This window comes from Leptonychotes weddellii, chromosome X (assembly GCF_054177405.1).
Source record: "Leptonychotes weddellii isolate Sample4059 chromosome X, ASM5417740v2, whole genome shotgun sequence".
Taxonomy (NCBI): Eukaryota; Metazoa; Chordata; class Mammalia; order Carnivora; family Phocidae; genus Leptonychotes; species Leptonychotes weddellii.
The window spans coordinates 22,017,906-22,039,199 of NC_138385.1; the positions used below are offsets into that span (position 1 = coordinate 22,017,906).

The following is a 21,294-nucleotide window of genomic DNA, read 5'->3' on the forward strand; positions in this document are numbered from 1 at the left end:
CAGTGCTCAGTGAGGAGTCTGCTTGAGATTCTCTCTCCCTCTCCTTCTGCCCCTCCCCCCACACTCGCTCGCTTTCTCTCTCTCCCTCCCTCTCTCTCTCTAAAATAAATAAATCTTTAAAAATTCAGTTTCTTGGGATGCCTGGGTGCCTCAGCTGGTTAAGTGGCTGCCTTTGGCTCAGGTCTTGATCCTAGGGTCCTGAGATCGAGTCCCGCATTGGGCTCCTTGCTCAGTGGGGAGCCTGCTTCTGCCTCTGCCTGGCACTCTCCCTGCTTGTGCTCACTCTCTCTCTCTGATTAAAAAATAAAATAAAAAGTGAAATAAAAATTCAGTTTCTCAGCTGCACTAGGCACATCTCAAGGGCTCAATAGCCACATGAGCCTAGTGACTACTTATTAGCACAGATCTAGAGCAATTCCCATCATTGGGAAGAAATTTTATTGGATGATGCTGATCTAAAGGTTTGACCCAAATGTGCACCTTTCAGCCAGACATTTCATATGGAGTGTACCCAATTTTCCATTCATTTATTACTACTTTGTGCCAAGTATTGTGCTTGGCTTTAGGGAGCAAATGACAAGTTTCTGCCTTCATGGAGCTTATGGTATAGGAAGGGAGACAGATACTAAATAAGAAACGACACAAACAACTACATATTTACAACTGAAAAGAGTGCTATAAAAAATTTTTAGAATGCTATAAACATGTATAGGGGGATCTAGCCAAGTCTACATGGTAGGAGAGGCCTCACCTGAGTCAGGAGCAGAATGCTCCAGGCCAAGGAAACAGCATGTACAAATGCCCTGCAGTGGAAATGCACTAGGCTCTTCTAGGAAGTGAAACGCAAGTCATTGTGGCTGGACTACAAGCCAAGGAGAGATTCGTAAATGAGAATATGAAGGTAGGCATTAGCCAGATCATACAGAGCAGTGTGAAGTTCATACTATCTTCAGTTATCAAACAAAGATTTCATTTTATTCTCTCTAGTTATAGAGGAAGGCAAGTGGTTTCTGATACTGTGGAACGATTGTCAAGGAGGTTAAAAAGATGTGGAATAAGAATGTCTAATCAGAGCAGCCCTTTTTCCCCTGATCTTTTAAGTATTTGTCACATGCTTTTCAAGCTTCTCTTATACAAACTCTTCCAGTGGTCTATATTCATATTCATTGGTAAAATCAATAAGTTAATTGCCTAAAAGTGAATGATCTTCCAGGAATCATTCTTCATAACAAGTCACCATTCATTAAGAAAAAATAGCTATTTGCAAGCCTGTTTTATGATATAGTGTTTCTAGATCTAGAAATCAGCACCATGGGTGAATTATGAACACATAAGCTCATGGATCAATAAGCTTCATGTTTTGAATGTCACCAGCATGCTGCAGTGTTTAATAAATAGGAAAATGAAATAAAAGGAGCAATGAATTGGTAACATTTGCTCTGTTTAAGGGCCAGACACCCTCTCCAGGTTTACTTTTAAGATTTGGCTGGGACAAAAGACCTAGCATCACAAAGCATAGTCCTCATTATTCTCTTCTGACCATAGCCCCCTCGTTTCCAAACAACCCATTTATTAAAGGATCATCACTTAGTTATGAGCGCTTAAAGTGCCAAGTGATGCCAGATACAAAATCTTCCAGGTACAAAATTGGAAAATCTACACTCTGTAACTCACCTAAGCACTCTATGACTAGATCTGTCACATTGTCTAAGTCTAGTCATACTTGACATCTGCCTACCTTGCAGTGGTGAAAATGAATGAACTAGTGTTTGAAATATAGCAATTTAAAGAGGGCAACAAAAGTGTGGTATCAATGAAGAATCTATTTATAACTTATGTTTGTTTGATGCATTAGTTGAACATTTATTAATCTCTAGGTAAATTTACAAATGTCATAGAAATAGGACTTCTAAGACATCCATTTATTCATTCAATACGTATGTATTGAATGCTTACTTTGAGCCCGGCGCTGTTCTAGTGCAGAAATAGCAATGAATAAAAAAAGACTACATCCTTGCTTCCATGGAGCTTACATGCTAATCGTGAGAGGCAGACAATAAACCAAAATTTGAAAAGAAATAGTATGATAGAAGACGCTAAGTGTGATGGAGAAATTTTTTTAAAAGCAGGGAAAAGGATACGAGTATGGGACAGGGGTGCAGTTTTAAATAAGGTGGTCAGAGAAAGCTTCCCTGAAAAGGTGGCTTTTAGCCTTAAAGGAAGTGAGGGGTGAGCCATGTTGATATTGGAGTAAAGAACATTCCAGGCATAGGAATAATGAGGAAGGGGGTTATAGAATAATAGGAGGTAAGGTCAGAGAGGTGAGAGAGAGAGACAGTGAAGAGCCAGACTGTGGGGAAGTCAAGTCATTGCCAGGACATGGGCTTCTACTCTGAGTGATTTGAGAAGCCACTGATGGCAGCTGGGGACCAGAGGACATGAACATTAGTGGCATATAAACAATTTACTTTCCTGACCCAGAAGAAGTCAATTGTATGAGGTGATAGCAATAACAGTGATTTGAGCAGGTCAAATTCTGAGTGCACTTGAGCCTCTCCCTTTTTCTTCTTACTAATATAGCAAAATGCTGGGGTGAAAGTCAGCCTGGATAGATAAAAAATCAAATGAGTTATAGACTATTTCCCAAGGAAATACAGTCCTGTTACCTTCTCTGCACGTAACAGCAACAACTAAGCTAACGGGAGTGCCTGGTAAGGGGCCTGCATTAGTAAAAATGTATGAGTGATTTATAATTAGCCCATTTTTATGGGTTTCTAAAATGCCTGAGAAGATTTTGTTTAACTGAGTCATTGGAATGATCAGCCCTTCAATTTCTTTTTCACTATTAATTTGCTTGGCAACCCCTCTATTCTCTAGATGCTGGAAAGGTTAAGCTTCCATCCAGCCCCTGTCCAGATGATAACAAATTGTGATTTTGTGAAATTCAATGAATAAAGATTTACTGTAGCATTAGTGTCTATTTAGAGCCACACAGGATCCTACCTATCTGACAACCTAACCAAGCAGAGTTCACAAAATGAACACATTCCAACAAACTGAATATGCTACATGGCAGTTAATTGCCCTCTGGCCGGTGATAAGGCACCGTCAATAGAAGTGGGTCCGAACATTGTTAGCTGCTACTGCACACCATTGGCGTCTACCCTTAGGAATCTATCCCTAGACTTTTTGCAGTCTGTACAGCATAGAACTTGGTTGATGGCAAACTCTTTATGATTATTATAGCATGTGATCCTTTCAACAGTTCTGTGGGGTAGGCAATTTTATAATCCCCGTCTTATAGGTGAGGAAGTTGAGAATCCAAGAGATGAAATGATTTGTCCAGGATCATTTAGATTGTGAGTGGCAAAGTAAGATGAGAATCGTAGTCTGCTCTTTTGACCTTAACCACTCTGTGTGTGCTCTAAATCCCTACATTAGTCAGGTACTTGGAAGCCTCGGTCATACTAGTAATACCGCTTAGATGCTGCTGCTGGCCACGTGATTTGCAGTCAGAACGCGGGGTGTTGATATGACTCTCACATTTCTCCCAACTGGGCAACCACATTTGGCCTCCCCTCCTTTATGTGTAAATGAAGATGAGAATGTCTACCTAACAAGGTTGTTGTAGGGATTAGTTAAAATCATAGATGTGGAAGTACCTCGGGCCACACCTGGCATATTAACTGATTATACATGTTTCCGAATCCTTTTGGATACTCTTATCATGAACTAGCTGTCCGTCTCTCTCAAGGTGGTAATATGGATGTTGTCCCTAAAAGGATATATATTTACGGATTCATTTTAAGGATTAGAATAGTGTGGGTTTTCCCTCTATCATTCATATTCCTTGTCCGATCATTCTTTCATCCACGGGCATCCATCTAGTAAGTAAAAGTTTAATAGTAAATTACTTGAACATATACGAAAGACACCAGTGTCCTTGATCTTTATCAGCCCCACTTGAGCCTACTGGCATCGCCCCTAACTGGTTGGCAAAGCTGGGATCAGTGCATGCGGTGTTTAGTCTTTCAAGATAATTTAACCTCCTTCTCTTTTGCTGGCTTTTATTTTTATTCCTTGTAAAAAGGAACAGGCCTGAAAAGTAAAATCAGTGAACATTTGATCTGTTCCTATCTGATACCCTGAACCTTGCTGTCAGGAGGGTGCCAGAGCTGCCACTTTAGAACAATAAAAGAACTGGTAATAGTCCCCCCCAAAAAAGAAAGAAAGAAAGAAACCCACACATGCAGTGTGACTGTCATTTGCACTTCTTTGTAACAGTCTAGACATACTGTATGGAGTGTTAGCCAATGTGATAATTGGTAAGTAGATCTTTGCCCATGGATTGGGCTTACCTATGAATTCTAATTTGGGGGTTGCATACCATTATTGGGCTGCCTGCCTGTAGCCTTTCTCGATTCAACAGAAGTCTCGCTGTTGTCTCAGAAAACAGAGGTGTTAGAGGGTCAGCTCTCTATAATAGGCAATTATTAAATATGAAGCTTTAGCTTGGAATTTATAGCCCCTAACTGGATGAGAATGTGAGTCCCAGTTTTGAATTGGCTCTGTGTTTGGTTTCAGAATTCAGTTTTGAAGGCCATTTGGCGTTTCTATTTATTTAAAATCGACTTCTTTTCAAAACTAAGTTCAAATTGTGTGGCTGACAGGTTGAAACCTGCAAGTGCCCGATCCGATGATCACTAGTCCATTTGTTACCAACTGAAAGATAAAGGTGACTGCCCATTTGAAAAAGCTGTTTTTCCTTGTGCAGTGTATTATGCACCAATTCCAGACATCAGAGAACTCTTTTAAACAGCCTGATATTTTTGGCAGCTTTGCAGTGCATCCAGATGTTTGATTAGCAGAGTAAAGAGATAATGTGCTAATAGGAGACTGAAAACAACGTATTGGAGAGGTGACGGTGGCATCTAAAATCTATAGAAAATCTGTTAATATGATTTGCTGAATGAGGGGAGAAAGGAAGGCAGAAGGGGCCTTCTTACTGGAACGCATCCACACTTAAAAGTTCGTCACCAGTGAAAAAGAAAAAGGTCTACAGAGAAGTAGAAATCGGGGCAAAATGCACTGAACAAACCGGGAAGGCAAGAAAGCAGCAAACTGCATTTTAGATCAAAGTAGTGTCTGTGGCACAGGGAATTTGAACGGACCTCATGTGGGGAAAAATATTTCCTGGGTGCCCTAGGGCAGCTGTTCCAAACGTCTTCTGTCTGGGTGTTCCTGGCTTTCATTGCCCCCGAGCTGTAGTACGCCCCCTCTGGCTCCCTGGGAGCAGCGCATCAGGGAGAGGGAGCAAGCCAAAGGGCGGCGGGAAGCCAGGGCCGGTAACCTGCAGCAAGCAGCCCTAAGGAGCAGGTGAGCCATCTGAACCTCCCTATTCCACAGCCAGCCAAGAAGATTAGCATCTTTATATTTACCCTTGTTAAACATCTAAATTAGAGCCATTTGTTTGCTCTAAGGACCTTGGAAGGCCTTTTTTTTTTTTTTTTGCTTATTGGGTGTGGAATGGAGTGTCCATATGCTCAGTTAATCACTCCCGTTCCTTCTCTTTGAATGTAGACTTCTATCACACTTACTGCACTTTTAACTAGTGTCAGAGTCAGCTGTTTATACGCCTATTTCTCCTACTCAGCTCCGAGCTCCCAAAAACAGGAAAAGTGTCTTTTTCTCTCTTTACTTCCCCAGTCACCTAACAGTGTTTTGCGCCTACTAGATTCTCGACGTAACCCCTTCTCTTGCAACCCCTGTGCCCTTCATCAGTTCCTCTACCAAAGAATGAAGCCTGTATGCTATTGTTTTTTATTGGTACAACCATGGAGTCAGGAGTCCAGAGTAAACAGTGAAGGCCTAGGAAATGAAAGAGAGCAACTTGTCACATTCATATACCTGAGATTTATTAGTACTTGCATCAAATAACTGCTGTAAGGAACAAGTAAGCTCTAGTAGCTTCTACAAATTCCAAAAAAAAAAAGGTTCTGAAACATTAGTGTGCTTCAGAATCATCCAGAATCACCCAAATTAAGTCTGCATAATCCTGGGCTCAAAAAAATTCTCATTTAATTGGTGGGGCTCAAGAATATGCATATTTAATAAGCTCCCCAGATAACTGACTGCACATTTGAGAATCACTGCCCTGCTCCAGACACTTTCTCACTGTGAGAATACCAACCTCTGTTTTGAGAATCACCACTAGATAAGAATATTCAATGTTTTAAAAAATGCAAACAAATTCAGATTGGCTAGCATTTGTTAATTGTGTGCTCATAAATGTACATGGTGTGAGAAATTCAAAAGAATTAGAAGAATCATTGCTATCCTGGAGGAATGGTCTTGCTGAGGGAGAAGGAAACTTCTAAAGAGAGTGATACCTCATGGAATACTCTATCCAAATGTAAACAATGTGGCATGGCCCATAAATGCTCAAGAATTCAGGGAAGAAAGGTTTGTGAGCAAAATAGTTTGTGCCATCTAAACTCAGAGTAAGTTTTCATGAGAAACATATGAATTTAATAGATACTAAATTCAAAACATGGATGGTTACCTTCATCTGTATTCTAGGTTTTTCTCCATTTGTGCATATTTTAAACAATGTTGTTTCTCTTGAAGCTAAATTTCAAAAAAAATGATCTTTTTTTCAGATGGTTTGACGGACTGTGTGGACCCTGATTGTTGTCAACAAAGCAACTGTTATGTAAGTCCTCTCTGTCAGGGCTCACCAGATCCTCTTGATCTCATTCAGCAAAGCCAACCCCTCTTCTCTCAGCACACCTCAAGACTCTTCTATGATCGAATCAAATTCCTCATTGGCAAGGACAGTACTCACGTCATTCCTCCAGAGATCTCATTTGACAGCAGGTATATATGTATTTATTTTATTTCTTAATAAACAGTGGTCATGTTTTTCCTTAACTGTGAAAGGAAGATATCTTCTAACGATCAGGCTACTTTCCATTCCACACAGTACATATTGATTTCTTTTTTAGGCTTCTCTGGAATACCTAAGACCTTACTGGTTAGTTAAGAGAGAGAAGTCATTTCTTGAGATTCTTTATCATAAAGGATAAACATGTGTGTGTGTGTGTGTGTGTGTGTGTGTGTGTGTACAGTTGACCCTTGAACAACAAGTTTGAATTGCATATATCCACTTATATGCGGACTTTTTACAGTACAGTACTGTGAGTATATTTTCCTTATGATTTTCTTGATAACATTTTTTTCTCTAGCTTCCTTTATTGTAACAATACAGTATACAATACATATAACATACAAAATATGCATTAATCAGCTGTTTCTGTTATCAGTAAGGCTTCCGGTCAACAGTAAGCTATTAGTAGTTAAGTTTTTGAGGAGTCAAAAGTTGTATGTGGATTTTCAACTGCGTGGGGGGTTAGCATCTCTAACCCCTGTGTTGTTCAAGGGTCAACTGTGTATACACACACATGCACACAATGTGTATTACTTGTAGTAAAGTATAGGTGGGGCTTTAAATGACAAAAACAGAATTGAAGTATAATTTGCAAATTTATTATTTAGCTTCTGGATTGATCCCTTGAAAACCCTTGAATTTCAAAAGCTAAATTTGAAGTTTTATTCCATGATGTAAAATGTTTCTATATGAAAGAGTTGGGTGAATTTGACATCCTAATGTGAAATGCAAGACTTGTGAAAATCTGTCTTCTATGGGCGCCTGAGTGGCTCAGTCAGTTAAGTGTCCGACTCTTGAATTCAGCTCAGGTCATGATCTCGGGGTCATGGGGTCCAGCTCTGTGTGGGGTTCCATGCTCAGCGCAGAGTCTGTGTGGCATTCTCTCTCTCCCTCTACCCCTCCTCATGCTCACACTCACTCTTGCTCTCTCTCTTTCTCTCTCTAAAATAAATAAATAAAATTTTTAAAAAAAGAAAGTTTGTCTTCTAGGAAAGCTCAAATGCATGAATTGTCACTAAAGACCTAAGACCAAAGCCCAACCCAGTAGGTAAAGAAATTTTTTAAATTAACTTACTTATTTGAAGTATAATCACATGAATTTGCTCACTGTTATTCTCTGCTTCATCTTCAGCAATGATATATTTTACTAATTAGCACTAGACATAAATAAATCACTGAAGTCAACATTTCTAGTCTCTTAAAAATGTCCTCCTTTGTTCATTCCACAAGCAGATGTTTCACTACTTTCCAGACTATTACAAATGGGAATTCAAAAATCATGCAAAGTATCTATCCAGGAGCCCCTGTCTACATCCCACCCACTTTGTTGCATGCTGGTGGGTGTGATCAGTCCCCAAGAGAAAACTCAGTCAAGAGTTTATATTAATATAAAAAAGAGAGTTTATATTAATATGAGTGACAATATAAGAAAACAACTCCACCTGGACCTATACAAAGTAGGAAAGGAAAAAAAAAAACAGATGTGCGTGGAAATGTAAAACAGTCAGCATCCTTTCCACAGATTGTATACAAGAACTGATACTGAAACTTAAGACTTCCTCGTTGTTTTTTTATTCTTGTGCAGTTGTGATCTTTTAGGTGTCTGACAGAACCCAAAACCCAAATGCCAACACGTCACAAGGAAGGCCTGTCCTGCCAGAGGATCTAGTCAAAGTTTGAATTCTCCCAAGAGACTCAGTCCTCCCCATTCTGAAGTGTTTCTCCCGGCCCAGTAACAACTCTGGGGTAACTTTTGGGGGGGCGCTGCAGTCAAAGTCATTATTTAGATAGTGGAGGCTTAGGGATTGTACAGCAGAGAAACAAAAGGAACAAAATGCAGCCATTACCCCCGTTCTATTGAAGGTAGAGGGAAGTCATCACTCTGCAGCTTTGTCCATGCTCGGGGAAAGTGAGTCTAAACAACAACAACAAAAAGAAATAAGTGGAAGAAATAACAACCTCCATGACATGGAGGTCTGTTAAATAGCTCCACAAACTCAAGTAAAGGGAGAAGATCAGGACCCGAGAGAGGCAGGAGACAAGTCGTTGTGACACAGAGCAGGACCAGGACGTCATCGGAGCCATAAACTTTGCAAAGCCAAGAGAGACTTGCACCCCTGGGGTTCAGCTTCAGGCTTCAGCCCCGTTTGCCATCACAGGCAGAGCGAACAAACTGATTACCTGTGGTGGCTAAGGCCCTTCTTCTTCTCCTGGTTTGATTCTTTTGTAAAATGCTCCAAGTTATCATTTGGCTCTGCACATCACATTGGAATTCAGAACAACAGGTCCCCTTCACCCAGTGGTCTCAGCTATTAGAGACTTATCGAGTCTGTCAGAAAAGGTGCAGGCCTTTTCCAAAGGATAGAGTCAAGGACAAGCGATCTCACTCCACCTCCCCTAAAACATCAGCACATGCAGTGTCACTCTGGGTAAAATCAATCTGACTCCGATCCCATATATAAAGAATAATAGTTACAAGCTCTTACATCTAAATAGTACCTTTTCATTTGCAAAGCCCTCAAACATGCCTCATTGCATTTTATCCTCACAGTATCCCTGTGAAGTGGGAATTTGTATTAGCATATTTTATGTATGAGGAAACAGGTTCAGAGAGGTCCAGTAACTTGCCCAACGTCACACAGCCACCAAGTTTGTAGCGTAGCAACTCTGGTAACCTTTCTGTTACACCACAGCCGCCCCATTTCAACTTGTCCTTAAATGAACCTGGTGACTTGGCTCTAATTTCTGCTGGAGAAGTTGCATCTGGGTCAATGCAAGAAAAAAAAAAAAAAAAAAACGAAGTTTAAAAATCCAGCTCTATTTAATGCATTTCAGTGGCATTTTTGCAAACTACAAACCAGTGTTAATGAACTTCCTGTTGGTAGAAGAACACAATTGAATGGCGGGTAAAAATGGGCCCTTTGCTAGATGTAAATTGTTCTCAGGCATTTACTATGTATCAGGTCTCCTACTGGGCTCCTCCATGGGCTATCTCATTTAATCCTTACCAAAACTCTATGTGGTAGACACTGTCGTTATGCCTACTTTCCAGGTGAGGAAACCAGAACTGAGGTGCCAAGTAGGGGACTTGCCCACGGTCACAACCCACGAGTGTCAGAGCCAGGATTTGAACCCAGGCAGACTGGTACTGAGAGCCTGACCTCTGAACCACCATGCCCGGCCCCTTTGGCTATTTAGAAGGCTGGGCTAGCTAACCCTGAAAAGACTTACGGCCCTTAGATATCCCTGTCTGTGACAGATCTAGAACATTGCTGTGCTAAAATCAGGTGACCCACTCTGCCTTTCTGCTTTTGTCACATATTTGAGAGCTAGCCAGATAAGCAGATGAAGAGAACATTGTCAAGGGGCTCATTTGCCTGCTGGCAAAATGTGACCCCACAGATGACTCTCTGCTGAGTGTTGCCACCACCAGAAGCCTTTGGAGCTAAAGACAGTGGCACACAGGTGACTTAATTGTTGCAAGGACACACAGAGGTTAAATATCTGTTCATCCTTGTGCATCCAAGTGAGACTAGCTTTTGTTGTCATAAGCTTGCTACACCGGCACATGAGAGCCCATGAAATGTGTACCTCCTGTGCCCCATGGGAGCATAATGTCACTGTGAGCATGTAACCTGCACGCCGTCACATCTCTAGCAAGCCCACCTCAGCTACTGGTTTTTTCCCAAATACGTTTTACCCAGTAGCCTGAGTTTCTTTCATTTTCTCGATCTGCTCCTAACATGACTATAAAGTAAACCACATATTATACATGCCCTGTATGACTTATTACTTTTTAATAATGTAAATAGGTGAACAGCAGCATTATTGATCTTCAGTGTCTAAGCATTTAATCACTATTAATAATGTAAAAGGTTTTTATAAATATGTAAAAACAAGAGTACATTAAACTAAATGACAGCAGTAATTTGCAAAGCCAGACATTTCACTCGCTGTCACTAATGGAGAAGTGCATTTAAAAAACCAGATCCTACCAGGGTGAGTGCAACGGCTGACAGCTAGGTCTGGCCCATGAGAGGCTGACCCCACATCAATCCATGTCAGGCATCGACATCAGAGGTTGCTTCATATCAGCCCACAGATGTAGTTTGTTCGGCCCAACATTTAGAAATTAGAAGATCTCACATAAAAATTGGCATGTATTCCTTCTTTAGAAAATGTACAATGCTTGGCATCTCTGCACCCATGGGCATGGTGTAGGAGGTGTGGAGTGGAGGGCCACCGCCTGTCTGGATGGGCTATGACGTGGCTTTCTAGCTCCCCCGTCACTGGTTCCCTTACACCTGGCTCACTTCCCTCCCTTTCCCTGGCATGCCTGGTCCTGCTTGGTATTTGGGGTTGTCACCCCCGGACTACACAGCTTCTTCAGTCTTCCTTGGAAAGACCTCAAGTGTTTGGTTTTTCCTTTCTGATCTCTTTCCCTCAGGGTCCTCACAAATCTAATCTTATCATTTTACTTAATTTGGGGCCTTAACTATCTTGGTTTAAAAAGAGATAACAGGTGACTGGTCATGAACTGGAAATCACATTAATGCAATGATATTTCCACCCTTAATTCACTAGGGTACCTGTGTTTACCTTGGGAAGAGTTGGTATCCACTCTGCCTCACATTAGGGTCCCTTGAGGCTGTGGATTTTATCCTAGGGTATCACATCTCATCAATCATGACATCAGCTAATCCAGGGTCTGCCGTAAGAGAAGCAAAATGTCCACTTTTATGACAAGGGTGTGTCTGTTGAGAGGCATCTGACTATTGTGTTTATCACTTAGGACAGTTTTAAGAACAATTTAAAATCTAAAAATCTGCAACAACGCTGCTGGGTGCAGTATGGCAGCTTCTTTTGCCCACTCCAGTTAGAATGCCTACCCTTAATTGAAAAGTTCTAGAGTGGTGACCAGACTTAATACAGCATTAAGCACATAACAGCACTGTTAACAGGTTCCAAAGTGAAGAAGTTAAACACAATGGTAGGTTTCTTCTAGTTTCAATGATGTTGCTATATTTCAATTTCTTGCTCTACTCTGGGATATACACAGTATTAGCTCTGGATTGTCCTAATTGCTAAGTCTTAAGTTCTGTGAGGACAAGGACCAAGTCTGATTTGTTGCTCTACTCTGGGATATACACAGTATTAGCTCTGGATTGTCCTAATTGCTAAGTCTTAAGTTCTGTGAGGACAAGGACCAAGTCTGATTTGTTCTTTGTTTTGATTATCTGTTGCTGCGTAGAAAACTACTCCAAAACATAATGGATTAAAATAAATTTTATTATTATATTTCATGATTCTGTGGGTCAGAAATTCACACAGAGCATGGCCAGGATGGCTTGTTTGTTCTCCATGATGGTTGGGCTCTCAGGTACGATATCTCAAATAGGTGGGGGCTGGAAGAGCTGGACAGCAGCTGGGAATCTCTCTTTCTACATACAGCCTTTCTACTTGGGCTTCCTATTGGCATGGCAGGCAGCCTCGTATATGGTAGCTCAGGGCTCCAAGAGGGAGCATTCCAAGAGACAAAAAATGGAGGATGCCAGTCTCGTAAGGCCCGTGTCCAGAAATTTTAATAGTGTCACTTATGTTACATACAGTTAGTTGTATCAGTCACAGAACTTGCCCAGATTCAAAGTCAGGGACATAGATCCCCCCTCTTGATGAAAGAAGTATCAAAGAATTTGTGGCCATCTTTAATCTACCATACCTCTGTACCCCCAGATTCTAACACAGCACCCAGCAAAAAGCAAGTCAAGGATGAGCGAGTGACTTAGTTGTGGTAATATTGAAATGTTCTTCTCATATTTGCTCATGAAAAACTCATTTTTGTTGCCTAGAACACACAGATGATATTAGAACCTCAAATAAGTCAATTCCCAAATGTAGAACCAGCCTAAAGGTAAGATTACTGTTCTCCAAATAGCACAGGAACAAATTCATAAAAGATGAAGTGATTATCTAACAGTAGCAATTACTTTTTTTTTTTTACCTTATGGGACATTCCACCACTGTCAGAGCCTGCCCATAATTGACATCATTTATAACTTTGTATAAGCATCAATAATCCTCTCTGCCTTCAATGGGCTAGATAATCAAAATTTAGAACCAAGGAAAAATTAGAAAATAAGGAACAATATCAAGAAGCTGGTGTGAAGGCTGCTGTTAACTGGCTCACTTGAGTATGTGTCATTATTCCATCTCATGAGAAAAACAAAGACAAGTGCCCAGAACAAATTGAGGTACTCCAGTGCCTTGAGTGTGGCATTCTTGGCAAACTCTACTGACGCAAGCCTTCCCCCTCCTTTACTACACCCCACTCAATAATAAAACCTTGATTCGTGCTCCTGATTATTCGTGATACCTGGTAACAGCCATAATTACTTATCATAACTTGTTTAATAAAACATGCTTTCCTGTACTGAGTTGAGCTGGGAATTTATACCATTTGAAATCCTGTGAATGGCAAAATGAGTTATTGAGTCAAGAGTCAGGTTAAGAGGGGAAGGTTGCAGGAAGATGGGTCATTGCTACAGAGACGGCTGATCGTGAATAGAGACTATGACTTAAGAATAACCATACTTGAGAGGAAACTAATTACTGGTTTTTAAAACTTGTATTTTATTGAACTATTAGTATTTCCAGAGTAACCAAGGACTTTAAATTCTTCTAGAAGAGATATCAAATTTCTCTGCCATCCCTAATGTAGTATAATATCCTGATGTCAGCTCATGTTTTAAAAAGTGATGAAGATATGTATTCACTCATTTATTCAACAGGTATTTCTTGAGTACCCACTGTGTGCCAGGAACTGTGTGAATGAAAGGAAACAAAAGTAACAGCATCCCTTCATTCACAGAACTCCCCTCATAATCTAATGGTAGAGGCAGTCAAACATCAAGTAAATGCATAAATAATTAAATTAATTACAATTTGCAATAAGTTCTGCAGATTATGAAACATCAGGTTTTTGAGGGAGCTTGGAGTTCATCAACTCTGGGGTCTCAAATTCAACTACTTTGAACCTAAGTGGATGTAAGACAAGAGGTATTCTAGCAAATGAGACAAAGTCATTAAACAATGACAGAAGTGAGACTGACCTGGAAGTTTTCAGCTGTAGCTCAGAGATGGGACTAATTAACTCAGGTGAGCATGAAGAGCTGCTAAAATTGACACAAACAGGAGACTATTGATGATTTGCAAGAAAAACACAAAGCTTATTTGGACCGTGAGCAGTGTAACTATTTGCAAGAAGTTCCGTCCTTTGAAAGGTGGGGCTGTAAGTAAAGTAATTTTTTTTCTACAATTTAAAATGTTTGTATTAAACAGATGAATTCAATGGGAAAAAAATCAATCATCAAAAAAATTCTCATTTACCGCAGTGAAAAAATTCCCATTAACAATACTTGGGCATCATTTATAATGATAGATCCTACAGTTTCTTTCAAAATAATCCACCTTGAGGAAGATTAATCATTTCACTCTTGAGATCGATGAACATTACAATGTTTACTTGGTTCATTTATCCATGTGGTGATGGGCACTGTCCTAGGCTCTGGGCTAGAGCAGACAAGGGGCCTTCCCCATACAGTCTAGTGAGGAAGAATGATAATGAAAAAAGGTACACATCAGGTAGGTATAAGTACTTTCAAGTGACACAAAGAAAGGTTAGGGACAGAGAGTGACCATTTTAGACCAAGTGGTCCAGGAAAGCCTCTCTGGGGAAATGACACTCGAGCAGAGACCTCGTGGCATTCATCTATATCTCAGATGACCTTGGACCCTTAAGCAACAGATTGTCACACAAGCCAGGGCCTGGCGGAGACTTGTAGGGGCCCACTAATCAAGATTCTGTGACATTATATGAAAAGGTAAAACAAACCTTTCTCAAGGAATTACTACACACTGGTTACTGTACTAGGTTTTCCTGATAAGGCGATGGGGTGCCTCTCCTCTAGGAGTACATTGAAAACATTTAAATACCTCAGACAAACTGAATAGCCTCTAGAAAGAGAAATCAGCAACAGCCTTAGACTGTTTAGTCATGAAAAAAAAATAGCAGATCTTCGTCAATTACTGTTGAACCCAAAAGGAATTAAATATATAGAAACCACTTGCTGATTTGGAATTAAGAAAAAGAAGAGGCAAGAAAAGCTTTACATTTTAGAATATTTATTAAGGAAATCCAATGTTATTACGGGATTCAAGCATTCATGGAAGTAACACACAGTTGAGTCTACACACAGGTAACCCCCAGAAGGTCTGTAACATTATCATTTGTAATTTGGCTGATGGTACAAATTTAAATATGTATGTTTTGTGTTTAACTTTCTCATGAATCTGTTGGTTAAGGACTTCCAAGTCTATTTGCTAATGGCAGGTTTTTGTGTAGTTTTAATCTAGGAACATGAAAAAACATTATACCAGATACACAACTAGGGGTTGATAAACACACAATGCAACAATTACTGAATAAATTGAATACATTAAGGACTGGGGGAAGCTCTTTCTACGGCATCAGCATCCACAAATCTCTCTCTTGTTCACCTTTCTTTCTGAAAGGAGGCACTGCACATGATCTGCCCATGTTTGCAAAAGGAGTCCCAGGTGTGGTTTGGCTCCATCACAATTCCCTGCGATTCTGTGTGTCTTACCATGTTGCTCGTCCTGAGCAACCTCCTTTGCTTATCACTTCTCAGTTGTCCTAAGTGGGAAGGAAGATCATTGCTACTTGCTAATAAAGCATTTTGATCTCATTTATATGAAAGGTGTTACCCATGTGAAGACAGGATCTCCTGATTTTTCAGACAACTCTTTTGTCTGATGCTAAAGTTTAGGAAATGCATTATAAAAATTACAAAGTGCTGAAGGTTCCAAGATTTATAGTGCTGACTAGCTCCTGAAATCAGCAGTCAACACCTAAAGGTACCAAAAAGAAAGAACGTGTGATTTTCACTTCCTTGCGAATATGCTTGGGCAACCAAGAATAAAAAGAAATCAGAGCACAGATCTTCAAAAGGCTGTTCAGTTGATTATTTGTGGTATTTTGAAACTCAGATGCTCTGAGATGCTTAATAACTGTGATCAGTGATACCAGGAGCTGTCAATCTACAGCTTATCTCAGTATGGATAGGTATTTTCTAATATTTTATCCATCTTACTGCTCCATTAAGAAGCTCAAGAGGCTCAAATCCTTATTACTTACTTCTTAGCCATATTTGCTTGCTGTGTCTCTAGCCGGTTCTATCATCTCAATTTGTCCCGAGAGAGAGGGCAGAGTAAATGCAAGTTTGGGGAGGAGTGAATGACAGGGGTTAGCTCATCTCCACTGCACACCCTGCACATAGAAAGTACTCAGCAGTTCGTCAGTGTCCACAGGAACTGATGTCCTATGGATAACAAAAGCACCGTCCTTGTAGGTGAGCTCCAACTTTCTTTTCCTTTGTAGCCGCATTTTAAGAAAGATCTGCGGTATAGCTCAGGCCCCTTAGAATCCAGGTCAAAGGGCCTCCACCACTTTCTAGCTGTGTTATCTTGAGCAAGTTTTGAGTGTGTGTGTGTTTGTGTTTTAACCTCTCTGGATCTGTTTCCTTATTTTTAAAACAGGGCTAATAGTACCTACCCAGGGTGATATCGATATTAAATGAAATAAGAAAAGTGCTCAGCGTAGTACCTGACCCATAATAAGTGCTTCATAAAGATTTTATTGATACAAATTTGTCTATATATTTGTATACATTATATATATTTAATAAATACCAGGGTACATAAGAGAATGTAATTAGAAAGATACAATTCAAAAGACAATCATTTTACTGGGTTATTTTATTGTCATGGCACCTTTGTGAGGTGGCTGAAACTAGCTAGGACAGGGAAAAGTCACCACGGGCGACTAGCGAGCCAGACCTCGAACTGCTGTGGGTGGAGCTAGGCCCCAAGTTTTCCTCTGTGGAAGGGAGAGTAATCCCCGGCCAGGCTATAGCCAACTAGACAGGCTTCCCCTATATTTAATGATTAGCCATTATTTGAAGGGCAGCTTCACAGAGAAGTGACAGGAAAGGTTAATGAGGTTAATAAAACCCCATAGAGCTGGTTACAAAGAAACCATTTGAGTAACGTGTAAAACAGTCCCAAAAAAAAAAAAAAAAACCCAAACCGAACCAAACCAAATAAAAACAAACTTGGGACTGTTTGAGAGTTGCAAGGGCTTACAGAACAAATATTTCAGGATTCAAATTCCGGACAAAAATAATCATGCGTCTAAATGAAACAATCTGGCACTTACGCAGTCCTGAAAATGTGACTGTGTCCTCAGTTTTCTTATTGCTTCAAAACACTTGATCTTTTTTCCATTACCTTGGGGATCTCAGGCATCCAAAGCAAGCCTGCTTTTGACAAGCAATTACCAGGGCAGATGGGAAAATAACCACTGTCCTCAGGGTGAGTGCCCCCATTTTGTTTTACTTGAAACATCACTAGCCATGAGGAAAATAATTCTCCTTAAAAAGCTATCTGCATTTTCAATAGCACCACCTTTCCCAGAGTCCTAGAATGTTGATGGGTAATGCTTCCAGCTGCTTTTAATGTTACCCATTTAGTAGGTATTATTTATTTGGGCTAGTGACCAACTGAGTGGGATTAAATCAACCTGCTCTATTTAAGTAAAAACTAATGAGATTTTATTGGGTTTGCATATGAACATTCACAGCATTCGCACTTTCAGAACATGAAAACAGGTTTATGCTATAACATTAAATGTTTTCGTGGTGCTGTACCAGCTTAGCTAACATATATCAAAAACCCAGAATGTGTTGTGTGGAAACCCCCCAAATATCTGAATATTAGAAACCCTCAAATGTATTTAAATTATGAAATACCACATCGTAATTATATGGTAATATATAAAGGAATAATGGGGTTAGTGTTCATAAATTAAGCATTTGAGGAGGACTATTCATTCATTCTTCCCAAACACAGGGGTACTATTTAATTACCTGAAGTAGTCAATTATCAAACAAAACTCTCATGATGAGAAAGTCACAATGCACAATCCAGAATGCTGGCTTCTAATAAATGAACTGTAAGACATCTGTCGTGCAGGAACCTCAAAGTCGCCTCTGAAACCTTTGAAGCAGTGTCGTGAGGGTAGGTTGCAAGTATCTTATATCTTCATATAAAAATATTTGAGTTGGAATTCTGTATAGCTTTCTCGAGCAGGCGCCATGTACATCGGGCACTGGGAAGGACACAGAGAGGAAAATCACAGTCTTTGCCCTGGAGTAGACGATCTAATAGAAAAGACAGACACATATATAACTCCCATCCAAGACAGGCTAGAACAAGTGTGATAACATGCATCCGAGCACTGTCTAAGGAGAATAATAAGGATGGAGGAAAAATTGACACTTATTTGAGACAGATATCAGGTTAAAACATTGTTTCATTTTATAATCTCCGGATTTGGAAGGGACCCTACAGTTCATCTTGTCATCCAACCTCCACTTTGTCATGACAGTTTCAACCTGACTCCCCAAACTACAATTTGGCAGACTCTTTTCCAGAGGTTTATGTGGAGAAGTTACAAATTCATGCCTCACAGATTTATTTCATAACCGCGCAATTGTGAACCAGTTAGTGACTTGCCTGCCTTTGTGCAGTTTATGTCCCATGCGTCCCTCTTGGGGAGTTCATACCTCTTAACTGGCTGACCATGTTCTGGTCTTGCTTTCACTAAAACGGTGGTTCTCAAAGTTTGGTCTTTAAACTGGCAGCATCAGCATCCCCTGGGAACTTGCTAGGAATGCACATTCTTGGGGCCCCATTCCAGTCCTGTGAATCAGAAACCCCGGGGCAGGGCAGCCCACTGTTTCACCGAGCGCTCCAGGTGATTCTGGTGTGTGATCAAGTTTGAGAACCACTGATCTGTATGCAAGAAAGATTACCAGGAAGGACTGAGGACCAGGATCACAGTCCCCAGATGACACTCCTTTATAAAGAGAAGCTCCTTTATTCATTGCATGATGGCAGCGGATAAGCTGCTTTAGCCCAAGTGATACCATCTACAGCTGTGGAACTTTACAGTCTAATAAGCCTGCAGATATGTCAGGAGAACCATTGAACCACACCTATGTGCAGCAGGTTTCTGTCCCTTGGAGACTTGAACCAAATAAGAACTCCTGGAGGAATTTACAGGGCAGGATTCCAGCACTAGTGAACAGAGCATTCTCGTGGCTTCTCGCAGCCCAGTCTTTCTCAATGCTATCTCTTGACCAGAGCTGTCAGCTCTGGAAAGGATTTCATCTGTTCCTATGGAGAAAACAACCTAACCTGCCCAACTGCTGCTAGATCCCCTGCTGGCCAGGAGCTTGATTTTGAATGTTACCCTTCAAAGGATGCTTATGCTCCTGTTAACAACAAAAGCAAAGAGTTGTTACTTCCCCACCCCGGGCCTCATTTTCCTTGCGAAAGATTTTAATCAGAAACACAATGCAGTAAATTACATCTTCTTTCAGCAATTTGGTTTTCAGTGTTGTTTTTCAAACCAACTCTTGTGCTTGAGGTTAATGTTTTTGCCTGAGGTGTTGAATGAATATTGGAAATTTGACACTGAAGACAAAAGGCAACAAATAAGAAAAGAGGAGAATGGAACCAAGAGTTTATTGGAGGCTAGGGATAATTAGACTATGCCATGAAAATAACAAATACAGAATGAATTAGACCTTTTGCATCAGAACGGTCTAACAAGCAGCTTGTTAGTTAAATAAGGCTCTGGGTAAAGTGTATTCTGACTTGCATTTCCCAGGATGCCCTGCTCTTCAGACCAAGCTCGAAACACCTACAGGATTCAGCATTTAGTTAAAGGGAGAAGCAGTTCCTTTGGGGTTGCTGCTTCAGCATAGTGACAGGAAGTAGACAGCTTGGCAGGCTGTATTCTCCAGAGAACGGGAAAAGAGACACTTGTGAGTGGTGATCTATCCCCATACGCGTTTCTAAAGTCACGTTGGTCATGTCTGTCTGAGTTCAAGTTATCTTGCTCTAACCCAGAACAGCAGGGAGAGGTTCTTGTTTTTAAAGATTCAAGGAAGGAAAGCATCCCAGCCATGTCTGTGAATCAAAGGAGAGTGAGCCCCAAGCAAAGATAGAAAGCATACAGTACCTGCCATTGAGAGTACACGAACACACGCACACAACCAACACCCAAGACAGTCACACTGGGCGCACACATGCGCAGGGCCAGCTTTATGACCATCCAGAGAGTAGCCTCTATTAGCTCGTTTGGAAGACTCAGAAGAGTTCTGTATACTTAATGGGAAAAAGTTTCGGAAAAAGACAGGTCCTTGAAGGATTAAGACTCAGGTTGAGGGTAGTTTGATGTGGCAAAAAATTTAAGAATTCGAGATGTTTCCCCAAGATGGGCCAAGGACAGGCCAGGTATGAATACTTCCTTTAGGTGGTGATTTGGAGACTCCAGAGACTCTCTGGGCGAGGAAACGAGGAGGCATCACAATGGGAATGATGAAAAGCACAGAATGTAGGATTGTGGCACTACCAAAGACAGTCCTCTGCCATATTCAGCTCACTCCTTCAACAAGGACCTAAGCTAGGAAAAATATGAATTATACAGGCTACCTTGGATATGAGAAGCACAATCCGAACAGACGATGTAAAGGGGGGGAGAGACTACATTTCAGTGGCCGTGTGACTCAGGAAAAATAAAGTAGATACAAGGCTACCATAATTGAATTCAGAAGCCAGGAGTGCACAAAATAGCAGTTGAGCTAAGCAAAGTGGCACAGTACACCATACTTGCAGGAGTATATATGAAGGCTTTCTGAAGTGGAGAGTTTGCCTGGGAAGATGTTTTCCCTAGATTTCTGCAAGCAGTGCCAATCAAGATTACTGCAAATTAAAAAAGAATACTTTAATACTGTCCTGAAATTTAGACAACTTCCACTGACACAGGATGACTGATGTTGGTCAAAGATTACAGTAAGTACTAGTAATCCAGGAATGAAAGGAGCTGAGAGTTATTCTTGTGAAAAATAGATGACATGGAGTGTGTAAATAATGGGAGCAAATGCAGCAAGATACAGGGAATCTTAGAACATTTAAGGCCTAATACATTACAAAGAGAGCTCAATGCTGATATATGTAGAATAATAAGTTTTATGGGGCTTTATCATATGCTATAAGTTGGTGTGCATCATAAAATATGAGAAACAAAAAATAGGGTAGTTGAAAGACAAGTCTGCGCATTATTTATGAATGATGAAGAGTGAAATGAATAAGAAGAAGAACAGGTAGACAATGTCTTGAATAATGATGACTTTGATGATTCG

The 21,294-nt window shown here is 40.5% G+C and overlaps 1 protein-coding gene across 2 annotated transcripts in view; it reads left to right on the forward strand.

The window, feature by feature from the left end:
- Positions 1-21,294, forward strand: part of TENM1 (teneurin transmembrane protein 1) — a 330,568-nt gene that overhangs the window by 166,212 nt on the left and 143,062 nt on the right. For both annotated transcript variants that reach the window (XM_081808286.1, XM_081808288.1), the window contains exon 12: positions 6,660-6,876. In XM_081808286.1, coding sequence (XP_081664412.1) covers positions 6,660-6,876 — 217 coding nt within the window. The remainder of the gene's footprint in view (positions 1-6,659; positions 6,877-21,294) is intronic.